General features: G+C 46.6%; 1 protein-coding gene across 1 annotated transcript in view; it reads right to left on the reverse strand.

Annotated features, from left to right (window-relative positions):
• Positions 1–6,161: 6,161 nt before the first annotated feature.
• The window catches only part of pcsk7 (proprotein convertase subtilisin/kexin type 7), a 56,093-nt gene continuing 48,382 nt past the window's right edge, over positions 6,162–13,872 (reverse strand). Inside the window, exons 13-16 of the mRNA XM_042343888.1 lie at positions 12,496–12,590; positions 9,597–9,693; positions 8,056–8,173; positions 6,162–7,762 (exon numbers count right to left, since the gene is read on the reverse strand). Of these exons, the coding sequence (XP_042199822.1) occupies positions 7,352–7,762; positions 8,056–8,173; positions 9,597–9,693; positions 12,496–12,590 (721 nt within the window). The 3' untranslated portion in view covers positions 6,162–7,351. The remainder of the gene's footprint in view (positions 7,763–8,055; positions 8,174–9,596; positions 9,694–12,495; positions 12,591–13,872) is intronic.

Genomic DNA, 13,872 nt, shown 5'->3' on the forward strand with positions numbered 1-13,872 from the left:
TCATTGAGGCTCAAAACATCCTTGACACTTTTATTTTTGGGGGTCTGACACATGTAGAAACCCATCACCGTTACTTAAGAGTCTCCAAACCAAGTTGAGAATTCCATGCATCCCACCTACACATGGAAATTCCAGAGCTAGTTGTTGATGGGACACAACATCCCTGATGGGACACATCCTGCTTACCTAATCCCGGAAAGCATTAGGTGCAGGTTGGCAAGAGCCGAGGCTTGAAGACTTCAGAGTGTGCGTTGGGGTAACTGCTGGAGTCTAACCGGCTAAAATCGCAATAGCTTGCCATTGAAAGTTATTGGATTGCTTTGGGATTTTGATTGCACAGTAATATGGCTTTACTCCAGCTGGATTTTGACAAGGCTGTAACATCCAGAGATTCAATGATTTATCTGCAGGACAGCATAAGCCAGTTGACATCACTGTGGGCTTTACGAGGATTATAAAGTTGGGTTGAAGGTCTTTCAGAGTATCTGCCCTACTATTCACCCATTCACAGCCACGAGGCATTTCTCTAATGAGTCTATTGTTCAAGTCTCGAACCTCCTTTTATTTCAGGTTGTCCTTTTTTTCAAAACTGCTTAAATGCGTCTGTGCAAAGACAGAATTCCTGGTTCCAGAAATGGTCCTTGCTGACCCCGACTGAGCCTGTGTCCTCTTGTCATGTTACCTTGGAGCTTTGCTCTGGGATTATTTTATAAAAGGTACTAAAGGATGTGGTGAAAGGGCAAAGTATGGAGAATTAAAAGATAATAATCCTTGCATTTCATATAGCGCCTTATCACATCTCAAGGCGCTTCACAGTAAATACAATATAGTAAAGTGAACTAACTGGGTATTTTGAGGGTGAAATGTGGCAGCCAATTGCGCACAGCAGTGTCCCACAAACAGTCGTGGATTAAGTGACCAATTCTTTTGGACGGATTATTACCCCCAGAAAGTGATCCGCCAATCGACTAATAACTGGGTTCCTACTTACTGCTGAGTAAACAGAGGTGTGTGGAGTAAGGAAACTTGCCTAATGTTTCGCCCTGACAGGGAATCAAACCCAGGTCCTCTCGCTTGCGAGGTGAGCGCTCTAACCACTGAGCTACAGGATTCCCAAATCTGCCAAGATCTAATAAACTAGTGGTACAGGCTTACTGGACTGAATAGCTTTCCATGTATGGCTTCTAAAAAGTTCTTCTTTTGACATATGTCTGATCAAGGCTCAAGAGCCTTAGCTTATCTATTGCTCCTCAGTGCTCCTCCCTGTAATACCAATCATCCTCATTACTCTCCTCTGCAAAAACAAGCAAACTTGGCAGCAACTTGCAAAAAAGACAAGTCCCTACACTTGACAGCAATCACTGGAAAGAGCTTTGAGAAGTCAGGAGCTCCAGAGTTGTTTTTTCCTTTCCAACATATTTTGAAAGCAATACTTCGCTTTTGGTTTGGAGCCTGTGGTTTTGTGTTGAAGCATTACCAGATCAGTGAACATTTCACAACGAAGGGAGGAAGGAAAAAGCAACGCTTTTACTTCCTTTTTGAGGGGTGACCGCCCATTGCCATGGAAATAACCAAACTGCTGGGCTGGGCTGTCATTGTTGATCACCACCCTACTTGCTGGAGTATTTACACAGAGCCTAGGCTCATAGTGACAGTCAATATCTATTACAGGAGTCTTGTAGCTCAGTGGTTAGAGCACTCGCCTCGCAAGTGAGAGGACCTGGGTTTGATTCCCGGGCGGGGCAAAACCTTCGGCAAATTTCCTTACTCCGCACACCTCTGTTTACCAGCAGTAAGTAGGAACCCAGTTGTTAGTCGATTGGCAGACAGTTTTTCTGGGGATAATATATCCTCCAAAAGAAAAAATTATTTGGTCACTCAATCCACGGCTGTGTGTGGGACGCTGCTGCGCGCAATTGGCTGCCGCGTTTCGCCCACAAAACATACAGTCAATTCACTTTACACTATATTCTGTGAAGCGCTTTGAGAAGTCTCGAAGACGTGATAAGGCGCTACATCAAAGTCAAGGATTATTATATTATTATCATAGCAGGTTTCATGCTACCAATTGGAGATGGATGTCACCTGTGGAATACAAGATGAAGCCCATCATTTCAGAAGCAACAGATTATTATGGGAAATAGTAATAGAAGGCCATCGATCCAAATAACATTTGGTCACTCACTTGGCTGATGGCTGTTTGTGGGACACTGCTTTGTGCAAATTGTTTGCTTACAAAAATATACAGTCACTACAGTTTATAGCAATTCCTGTGAAGTGCTTTCAGATACCGACACTGATAAGGCTCTATATCAAATGCAAAGGGTTGTTAGTAATTATTATTATTATCTGCCTTTCCATCTGGATTTCCATTACATTACCTGCTATTCAATCTGGATGTTTACCCACTGGGCAAAAGAACTAGAGCGGAGATGAAGAGAATATTTTTTACGTAGCGAGCTGTTACAATCTGGAATGCATTGCCTGAAAGGGTAGTGGAAGCAGATTCAATAATAACTTTCAAAAGGGAATTAAGATATTTACTTGAAAAGGAAAAATTTGCAAGGCTTTGGGGAAAAGGCCTGGGAGTGGGAATAGTTGGTAACTCGTTCAAAGAGGCAGCACAGGCAGAATGGACCGAATGGCCTCTTGTGTTGCAAAATTCTATGATTCTAAACCACAGATGCACACGCAAACCATGGATAAACCCAGATGCACACGCAAACAGGTACAAACGTAAACTATAGATAAACATAGGCACACACACGCATTCACTGTGATAGAGACACATTCACACACGCAAACAATAGACGCAAGCAGAGACACACACGCAAACCACAGATAAACACAGACGCACATGCAAATAGATACAAACACACACAAACTACAGATAAAATCAGACACACACACATTAACTGTGATACAAAACACATTCACAAAAGCAAACAATAAAACAATAGACAGAAACAGACAAATTTTTGAACATTTGTAGAAAAACGGAATGGGGGTTTTGAGGGGAACCCATAACCTTGAGCATTAGTGAATGATTTATGCAGAGTACAATAAAAATAGCCAGCTCTTAAAGAACCCTGTTTTTTTGTTCAATAAACTTTATTGCCTTCAGTTTCTGTCACAGTATCAGGTTTATTCTCATAAAATCTGACTGTAAATATCACGGACCAAAAAAAAAAGGACACAGCTTTGCTTCTCCTTAAACCCGATTTTCAAAAGCTGCGAAAGCAGGAAGGAGGGAGCAAAGGAGAGAGAGAGGGAGATAGAGAGGGAGAGAGAGGGAGCGAGAGAAAGCGCAAAATAAATTACTTTACACCTGAATATCTCATATCTTTGGGGTGCACAATCATCATCATTCACGCATTTGTGTGTATATCTATATCTAGCCGACGCAAGTCAAAATAATATAAAAATTATGCGAAACCCAAAACGAACTGTCCGGTGAGTTCTCGGGGACTCTTTTTCTGTTGATCCACCCAAAGCTTTGATTCAAAAACAGCAACAAAAAGGTTGGATTTGCAGATGTAGCAGCGTCGATATTCCAATAGGTTTCTCACTCAACACTCTCCTCTCCTCTTCCCCCCAACCACTGCAAATAAAATTTGGTGTTAAAGACTGCAAATTGTTGGTTAAACATTGGAGTGTGGTCAGTGTTCAGTACTCCAGGATTACCTATAGTGCAGTCCTGCAGCTCAGTGCAGGAGTTAGAGCACTCGCCTCACAAGCGAGAGATCTGGGTTCGATTCCTGGACAGAGCGAAACGTTAGGTAAGTTTCCTTACTCCACACACACACGCCTCTGTTTACCTAGTAAGATTAGTAAGTAGGAACCCAGTCATTAGTCAATTGGCAGATTACTTTCTGGGGGTAACAATTCCTTTAAAAAAAAACTAATAAATTGGTCTCTTCAATCCACGGCTGTTTGAGGGACGCTGCTGTACACATTGGCTGCCGCAAAAATATACAGCCCACAAAATATACAGTCAATTCACTTTGCAGTATATTCTGTGAAGAGCTTTGAGACATCTCGAAGACCTGATGAGGCCCGATATCAAATGCAAGGATTATTATTATTATTATAGCTTGCATTAACCTCTGGTTAGAAGGCGTTGTGTTTGACTTTTGTCTCACCAAATCTTGCCAGAAATGGACCCAATCCCTCTGGAACCACCAATTAATAATAACAATAATAATCCTTGAATTTGACACAGTGTCTTATCACGTCGTTGAAGCATCTCCAAGCGCTTCACAGAATATACCGTAAAGTGTAGTGACTGTATATTTTGTGGGCAAAACACAGCAGCCAATTGTGCACCGAAGCGCCCCACAAACAGTCATGGATTGAGTGACCAAATTATTATTTTTTTGCAAAGAATTATTACCACCAGAAAAGCGATCCACCAATCGACTAACATCCAGGTTCCTACTTCCAGTGAGGTAAAGAGGGGCGTGTGGAGTAAGGAAACTTGTCTAAGCGGATTCGTCCTGCCCGAGAATCAAACTCGGGTCCTCTCGCTTGCGAGGCGAGTGCTCTAACCAATACGCTATAGGACTCCACAAGTCCTCATTCTATTCCCTCCATTTTGAAACGCCAGGATTCACAATTCGGCAAAAATAACCCCCAGTGTAGGGCCATTTCTCACACCGGAACAATCACTTTGAAATACGTTTGTGTCACATACCTTCAGAGTCAAAGGCAAATACTGATGAGATAAAGAAAACACACACACACAAGCACACATTGCAAAGCAATCAACTTCAAAAACCTACCTATTTTAGCCTCGTCGCTAACTTTCTCTTTGTTCCAAATTACTTCCTAAGAACCCGGCTGTAACTAATATTCGAAAGGTTTGATTTGGTGCTAAATTCCGTGCAAAAATAGTTATATGCCCACACAAAAAGATAATAATAATAATCCTTGCATTTGATACAGTGCTCTTCACGTCTTCTCAACGTATATACTGTAAAGTGAAGTGACTGTATATTTGTGGGCGAAACCCGGCAGCCAATTGTGCACAGCAATGTACCACAAACAGTCGTAGATTGAAAATGACCAATTTATTATTGCTTTGTTTTGGAGGGATTATTATTAGGCTCTGTGTGGAGTAAGGAAACTTGCCCGAGGTTTCGCCCTCTGCCTGGAATTGAGTGTGTCTCAATTGTCTCAGGTGTCTCGCTTTTAAGGCGAGTGCTCTAACCACTGAGCTACAGGACTCCACAAGATGTCCATCAGCGGGCACAAAGGGTCCAGCTAACCTGTAGACAATGCCATCTGTTGTATAATTAATCCCCAATCTCCCTCCACACTCCCCACCCCACACACTCACCGCCCTGTGTCACTGAAATATTAAGTGTTGCGTCCGAAATGTACTGGAGTTTAACCTTTGCCTTGTTAAGCTCGCCATTTCAACGTTTGTACTGGTTACAATGAAGGGTCATCAAGTCATTGACACTCACCCTGGCAAAGTGCTGTATGTGACTGATCTCAACAGTGCAATATTGGAAGAACCCACACAGTGTTGGGCTGCTGATCGCCTGCTCTGTGTTATCTTGGGGAAGCTGGGAGTTAAGAGGTTATACCGTGCAGATCATCACTCCCAAGAGAGGTTATCGGCATATCCATCCCAGCTCCCACACACTCCCCACCTCACTCTCTCAAATTGTTTTTGCCCTGATATACGCGGAAATTAATCACCGTTGTTTAAGAGTCTTCAAACCAAGCTGAGATTTCTACGCCTCCCACCTACACATTGAAATCCCAGAGATAGATTGTTCGGATGGAATGCCATCCTCTCTCCCTGGAGGGATGCATCCTGCTTACCTAATTCCGGAAAGTATTAGGCGCAGGTTGGCAAGAACCAAGGCTTGAGGGGAGCCCAGAGTGTGCAATGGGATAACTGCACTCTCCCAAATCTTAAGAGATATTGGAGAATGATCAAGATTCTGTCCAGTTTCGGTTTGGGGATTAGTATGGTTTGGTAATTTAAGAATTTTCCTCGGTTGGCCCAAAATAACCTTAAAAGTTTAAGAAGATAAAAAAAATCATAATAATCCTTACATTTGACATTGCGTCTTATCACGTCGTCAAGACGTCTCAAAGTGTTTCACTGGATATACTGTAAAGTGAATTGACTGTATAGCTTGTGGGCGAAACGTGGCATCTAATTGCGCACAACAGCGTCCCACAAATAGTCGTGGATCGGTCAAGAATATGGAGATGAGGTTTGTTTCAGGAATGGTTTTGACACTAGCGGAGAGGTTGAGGAGAAGCTTAGGGAATCCTGTTGACTAACTAGGTGGCCTCTGAACTGAAGCGATTGAAGAAGATTTAATTGAACAGTCTTCAGTCGTGGAAGTGAGGAGAGTATGAATAACAGCGCTTATTTTCCCTTCTTCTCCATGTTTCCGGTCTCCCTTCAGGCCATTTTCTTCCCATGGCTAAATTCACAGAAACTCATTTCCAGCCTCGCACTGAGAATCCTCAAATCCCTTTCTGTTAACTAACTTCAACCAGCGATGATACGGTCAAGGTTGCAGCAGGGCTGGGGGTGGGGGAGAAAGGATGTGGTGATGGATGTGGTCTGGGGTCTGAGGGAGATGCCCAATGAGAGATTGGCCCCTGTGCCACAAGCCACTCGTAAACACAAAGGCTTGAAACTTGGTTCCCATTTCTGACCCGCACCGGGCAGCTAACTAAGGACATTCCAACCCAGTCTGTCCAGCACTGTCCCGAGAGAGGGAGAGAGAGGAGAGAGGGGAAGCGAGGGGGAGAGAGAGAGAGTGAAAGGTAATTGTACCTCAATATTGACCGTGTCTGGGAGCTGGGAACGAGTCAACAGCCAAATGTCCATGTGAATAAGCTGAGCAGAACCTTGGCAGCGGTCGGTCGGAGAGAGAGTTACGCCCTGTGGTGGGGGTGGGGAGACAGGGGAGACGGAGATAAAGCAGAAAGTCCCGACACCGCACATCTAGTTACACCAGGGGGAAAGTGAAGAGAGATGCGTTGAGACCTCAGGGGCCGGTGAGTGGTGGGGACGGAGCGAGCGGGCAGGACAGAGCTGGGGGTGGGGTGCGGGGTAAAACGTGGGAGGGCGGGGCATGAGGGAAAAGAGACTGAATTTGGAGAGGGACTGGTCGTATAAGAGACACAAACCCACATGACTCCCCCCCAGCCCCAACCTTCTCTTCCCCCCAACCTCCTCACCCGGTGGGGGTGGGGGGTTGACGGGTGCCCAGCGAGACTCCGTGTTGTGATCTGGAGGCCAAGTGCTGGCGAGTGACCGTCAGAGCCTCTGCGCTTCCCAGTGACGTCCGAGAGAGTTCACTCCGTTGACTCAATGTTATGTGGTTTCGTCCTCGAGGGCAAAGAGCAGCGTCCCCCGCGGGATGTTGCCGGTGACCCCCGGGGTTTGGGTGGGGCCCACTCTCTCCGCAGGTTGTCTCGAGGTCAAGTGGACGGAGTCAGTTCCAGTTGTGGCCGGACACCTCAGAGGTCTGTGGTCTCCGACTCTGTGATCACCGTCGACAGTCAAAGGCCACTGATCCCCGGGGTCCTGGCCAGAGGTCGGGGCCTGCAGGGGTTGGAGTTCAGACGTGCATTTATTGAGCTCCTCACTGTGCAGGGAGCTGTACTGCTCACAGGGGTACCTGTTACACCACATGCTGAACTCAAACGTTTTCCTGGTGTAGATGACCTCCAGAGTGTAATAGATCGACCAGAAGACAGCAAAGCAGCCCAGTAACAGCAACATCTGAGGAGAGACACAGACACAGACCAAAGCATTTACTTAATTCATTTACATGAAGCACAGCTTCGCCTGTACAACATAATAATAGTAACAATAATAATCCTTGCGTTTGACACAACGCCTTATCACGTCTTCGAGACGTCTCAAAGCGCTTCACAGAATACACTGCAAAGTAAATTGATTGTATATATCTTGTGGGCGGAACATGGCAGCCAATTGCGTCCCACAAACAGTCCAATCTATACTGCCCCCCAACCCCCACCCCCTCATCGAGGGCAGCGTGGAGCGGGATGTACCTTGAGTGTGTTTGGTGCCATCACAGTCGATTCCTGGTCGGAGATTTCCAATCCCAAGGGACAAGGCAGTGAGAAGCTGTCGTTCAGGAACTGTCCGCTCATCGCTCCCTCCACCAGCCTTCCCACCGGAAACACACACTCGTCAGACAACAAACAAAATACCCACAGAATAGTCACCCTCTCGCCCTGTCAGGCACCGCACAGGACACTACTTAGAGCTTTTCCGAGAATAAGATTAATAATCCTTGATACAGCGCCTTATCACGTCTTCGAGAATTCTCAAAGCGCTTCACAGAACATACACAGAACGCAGAAGCAAATTGACTGTACATTTTGTGAGCAAAATATGGCAACCAATTGCGCACAGCAGCGTCCCCACAAACAGCTGTGGATCGAGTGACCAATTTACTATTATTATTTAAAAAAATATCGATTTCAAAGGGATTATTACCCCTGGAAAAACTGCACATAAAGCAACTTATTGACTCAGATATAACTCACTCGGGATCTAAAAACTCCGGGTTCAAATTCTTGTGGTTTTACTCATCTGTTAGAGACTGAAAAGTCAAGATCGATGTTAAATGCTGACTTGGCACGGAATGGGAGATGGGGGATGGGGGAGGTAAGGTGTATTTCCCCCCTGTCGAAGCTGGTTATCAGGAAACTTACCCACTGAAATATTCCAACAACAACAACTTGCATTTAGATAGCGCACTTTATGCAGTGTAGTGTCTCGGAGTGATTAACAGTGGCGGAATACAGCGTCGAGTTGGGGGAGGGAAGGGGTGACTGGAACCACGGTCGAACAGGAAGTTCTTTAGGTGTGATCCAAACAAGGGGAAGGAGGGGGCAAGGCAGAGGGAATGAGGGAGAGAGTTCCAACGTTTTGAGGTGGATTTCAGTGGCTGATTTAACTGTTACAAATCCAAGGTGTCAATGATGGGTGCCCAGGCTCACCAACAAGACTTGGAAGTGTAGACACATCCTCAACCCTGTGAGCCAAAGCCATGATGGCCAAAGCACTGTGTGGCTTCCTCTTGACAGGGTGCGAGTGAGATCAGGAGACACGTTCTACTGGCTTGTGTTACCAAAGATCTAACACCATGGTCTTAATGTCACTGGGTTAGTGATAGCTTTCTAACCAAGGCTGGTGGTGGAATGGGGAGAAACCAGGTGATGTTGTAATAACCCAATGGGTCAGTCCGGGGGACAAACAAACAGCGGAAACAACATGCCCGAGAGAGTTGCATACACTGTTGGCACAAAAGGGGAATTGGTAGATGGAAGGTAAATTTCTTTCCCCCACCCCAACTCCCTTCCTACGCAAAAGACTGCAGATGCTGGATCCATTCAAATATTCTAGGCTCAAGTGGTTAGATGTTTGTTAGGTCAGAGTATCAAGGGATATGGGGCAAAGGTGGGTAATTGGAGTTGAGGTACAGATCAGCCATAATCTTATAGAATGGCAGAACAGGCTTGAGGGGCTGAATGGTCTCCTCCTGTTCACATGTATTAACCCAACCCTGCAAGTAGGCCCTCACCTTCTCCGTTGCTGGACATCTTCAAATGACCAGGAAGAGCCATAGAGGACAAGTTGGCTTTTCTTTAAGGAGCCCCTCTTCTGTTGTGAGTCCTTGCCTGGGGGTGGGGGGGAGGGAGGAAGGAAGAAAAGGAGGAAGAAAATAATCAGTGAAAATCGCTTTAAATTTGGAAACATCCCCTTGAACCCAGACCCCACCCCATCTCCCACTCAAGCGTGCAACACACACACAGCATCCCCCCCACCACCACACACACACACAAACAAACACAGTGCCCCCCCACCACCACCACCATACACACACACAGCGCCTCCCCACCACCACACATACACAGTGCCCCCCCCACCACCAACGCACACACACACACAGTGCCCCTCCACCACCAACACACACACACAGTGCCCCCCCACCACCACCACACACACAATGCCCCCCACCACCAACACACACACACACACAGTGCCCCCCCACCACCACCACACACACAATGCCCCCCCACCACCAACACACACACACACACAGTGCCCCCCCACCACCACCACACACACAATGCCCCCCCACCACCAACACACACACACACACAGTGCCCCCCCCACCACCACCACACATACAGCGCCCCCACCCCCACCCACACAGTGCCCCCCCACCCCACACACACACAGCGCCGCCCCCCCACCACCACCACTACCCACACAGAGAGCGCCCCCACCACACACACACACACACAGCGACCCCACCCCCACCACACACACACACACAGCGCCCCCACCCCCACCACATACGCCCCCACCCCCCCACCACCACCACACACACACACACACATAGGGCCCCCCCCCCCACCCAACACCAACACCACCACGTATACACACACACACACACAAAGCGCCCCCCCCACCCCCCACCCCCACCACCACCCACACACACACACACATCTCCGCTTACACATGCCACAGTTCTCACATTGTATTCATTAGATTTTCCCAACTGTTTGGCTTCGGAACAAACCAAAAGGTCTGTTATTGCACTTTTTGGAGCTTTAATCACAGCAAGATGTGACGGATAAAGATTTCATCAGAACTAATCCCAACAGTTTCAAAGGCCTGTTTTGCAATAAGTGTCACGCCAGCCCAGGCCAGGCCGTGAAGTCTGCTGTAAAACCCTCCACAGATTGGGCGGGGAGGGGTGGGGGGGTGGTAGTTTAAAAACCTCTCGCTGCTCACAAGATCAGTTCAGATGAAGACAAACCTTCAGCCCATCTGATCGCATCCCTCGAGAAACACACACCCAAACGATAGCTTCCAAAAGGGAATTGGATATGTACTCGAAAAGGAAAAATTTGCAGGGCTATGGGGTAAGAGCGGGGGAGTGGGACTGGTTGGGGTAAGAGCGGGGGAGTGGGACTGGTTGGGGTAAGAGCGGGGGAGTGGGACTGATTGGGGTAAGAGCGGGGGAGTGGGACTGGTTGGAGTAAGAGCGGGGGAGTGGGACTGGTTGGGGTAAGAGCGGGGGAGTGGGGCTATGGGGTAAGAGCGGGGAGGTGGGACTGGTTGGATAGCTTGTCAAAGATACGGCACAGGCCTCCTTCTGTGCTGTAAGACTCTATTGTTCTACTGCTACACCCCCCACCATCACATCACCACGCTGGCCTCAACCAACCTTCTAGCAACTCTGTTCCAGTCGTTAATTATCCTCCGGTTAAACAAAATCTTGTCTGCCCTGAACTGACCCTTTGCAAACTCTAAACGCTTGTCCTACAGTCCAGCTAGAACACAAATTTAGAGGGGTGGAGGGCAGGGAGGGTTTGGTCTCTTTGACCTCACCTTCGATCAACCCTCCTCCTCCCACCCTTCCTGCCCTCGACCCCTCCTGATCCCAACCCCCAGCTTGGGGGCAAATTCCTGACTGTCCAGCGCCTTGGGATGTCCTCCCGGTGTCATTTGTTGTTGTTGTTGCAGATGGACCCTAAAGTATTATTCCAGCTGACTCCCTCGTTGGGGGAAGATGCTTTATTGAGCTCAAAGGCCCAAGCTTCCCCCTTGTGTGGAGTCCTGTAGCTCAGTGGTCAGTGGCACTCGCCTCACAGGCGAGATGCCTGGGTTTGAATCCCGGTCAAGGCGAAACCTTGGGCAAGTTTCCTCACTCCACATGCCTGATAATAATCCCTCAAGAAAAAAAACAGGACAATAATAAATTGGTCACTTCGATCCATGGCTATTTGTGGGACGCTGTTGTGCACAATTGGCTGCGTCAGGGAGAGTTGAAGCAGAGTTGCTGAAAACCCTTCAATTCACTCCTACTCCACGTTAGCCAGGTTTCCGTCAGCTTTTATATATAAAAAAAGAGATTCCGGAAGGTATTCGTCACTCCTTAGTTCTTACTTTTGTAAGAAACTTACAGGACAAAACCACTTCAAAATTAAGGCTGTATTGAAGAATTTGCCAAATTCTGAGCACTTTAGGATGTTACATAAATAGAGGAAATTCAGCGACCGAAGGGGGAGAGAGAGTGGGAGCCAATTCCCCAACAGTAAATAGGAGTCCTGTAGCTCAGTGGTTAGAGCACTCGCCTTGCAAGCGAGACACCTGGGTTCGATTCCCGACAGGGCAAAATGTTGGGCAAGATTCCTTACTCCACACGTATGTTTGCTTAGTAAGTAGGAACACGGTTGTTAGTCGATTGACGGATCGCTTTTCTGGGGGTAATAATACCTTAAAAAAAGAATAATTTGGACACTCAATCCAGACTGTTTGTGGGACGCTGCTGTGTGCAATTAGCTGCCGTGTTTCGCCTACAAAATACACACTAAATTCACTCTACAGTGTATTCTGTGAAGCGCTTTGAAACGTCTCAAAGATAAGGCGCTGTATCAAATGCAAGGATTATTATTATTATTAATTACCTGAATCATGGACGGTAAGCTTATAGATGCCTTCTGCTCTCTCACCCCAGCACCTCACAGTGGAAAACATCCAGTCATTAAAGCCTGAGGCGTCACTGGATAACAGGGAAAAACAGCAGATTTATAACTTAGTGAAGGCTCATAACACACTGATGTGCAGAGAAAACCACAACAGAGATCTGTAGCAAAACTAACCAGGTTACGATGATGAAGACATAAGAACATAAGAATTGCTGAAAGAATGGCTGTCAAGTGCAGTGACTGTGTATTTGAAGGCAAACACAGCAGCTAATATTAATAATAATAGTTCTTGCATTTGATATAGCATATTTTTTCCGACTTTGAAACGTCTCAAAGCGCTTCACAGAATATACTGTAAAGTGGATTGACTGTGTATTGTGTGGGTGAAACGTGGCCACCAGTTTTGCACACAGCAGCGTCCCACAAACAGCTAAGGAGTGAGTAACCAATTTTATTGGGGGGGATTACTGAGTAGGAGAAACTCACTTCTCTTTTCGATTTGCACCGCGGGATCTTTAATGTCCACCTGAACAGGCAAACGGGACCTTGTAAAGTCTCATATGAAGGACGGCACCTCCGACAATTCAGTGCTCTCCCCCCCACCCCCGTTAGCCTAGAATTCCTCAAGCGGGGCATGAACCCACAACCTGGAGTCCTGTAGCTCAGTGGTTAGAGCACTCGCCTCGCAAGCAAGAGACCTGGGTTCGATTCCCGGCAGGGATAAACCTCAGGCAAGTTTCCTTACTCCACACACACGGCCGATAATAATCCCTCAAGAAAAAAATATAAATGGGTCACTTAAATCCACCACTGTTTGTGGGACACTACTGTGCGCAATTGGCTGCTGAGTTTTGCCCCCAAATATACACTTTACGGTATATTCTGTGAAGCGTTTTGAGACATCTCGAAGACTTGAAAAGGCTATATCAAATGCAAGGATTATTTATTATTTATTATAACCTTCGGGCTGAGCCGGGCTTTTAATCTGGAGTGGAAACCCGCCAATGAAAATTTAATTTCAAGGTTGCTCAATCTCTATCCACCTAATTCTTGTTGAATGCTCGCGAAATTATGCACAATCACATCAAGTCGTGTACTGTTGCTGAATAAATATTTTCACAAGTTTCATTTCCCGCTGAATCAACACACAAGCAAACTATGTGAACTCCTCAGTTAGAAATCCTTAAAGGGCCGGCAAACAAGTCACTGTGTTACAGAATACAACTCATATCAGATTTCCGAGGGTTTAGAGGCCGGGAGAGGACATTTCATATTAAAAAAATTCAGATTTATCTGTTGCTGCCAACAAGGATAAACATAGACTTGTCTCAACCTTGAGACATTCCTTGGAAGTTT

Source organism: Callorhinchus milii, unplaced genomic scaffold (genome assembly GCF_018977255.1).
Source record: "Callorhinchus milii isolate IMCB2004 unplaced genomic scaffold, IMCB_Cmil_1.0 Scaffold25, whole genome shotgun sequence".
Taxonomy (NCBI): Eukaryota; Metazoa; Chordata; class Chondrichthyes; order Chimaeriformes; family Callorhinchidae; genus Callorhinchus; species Callorhinchus milii.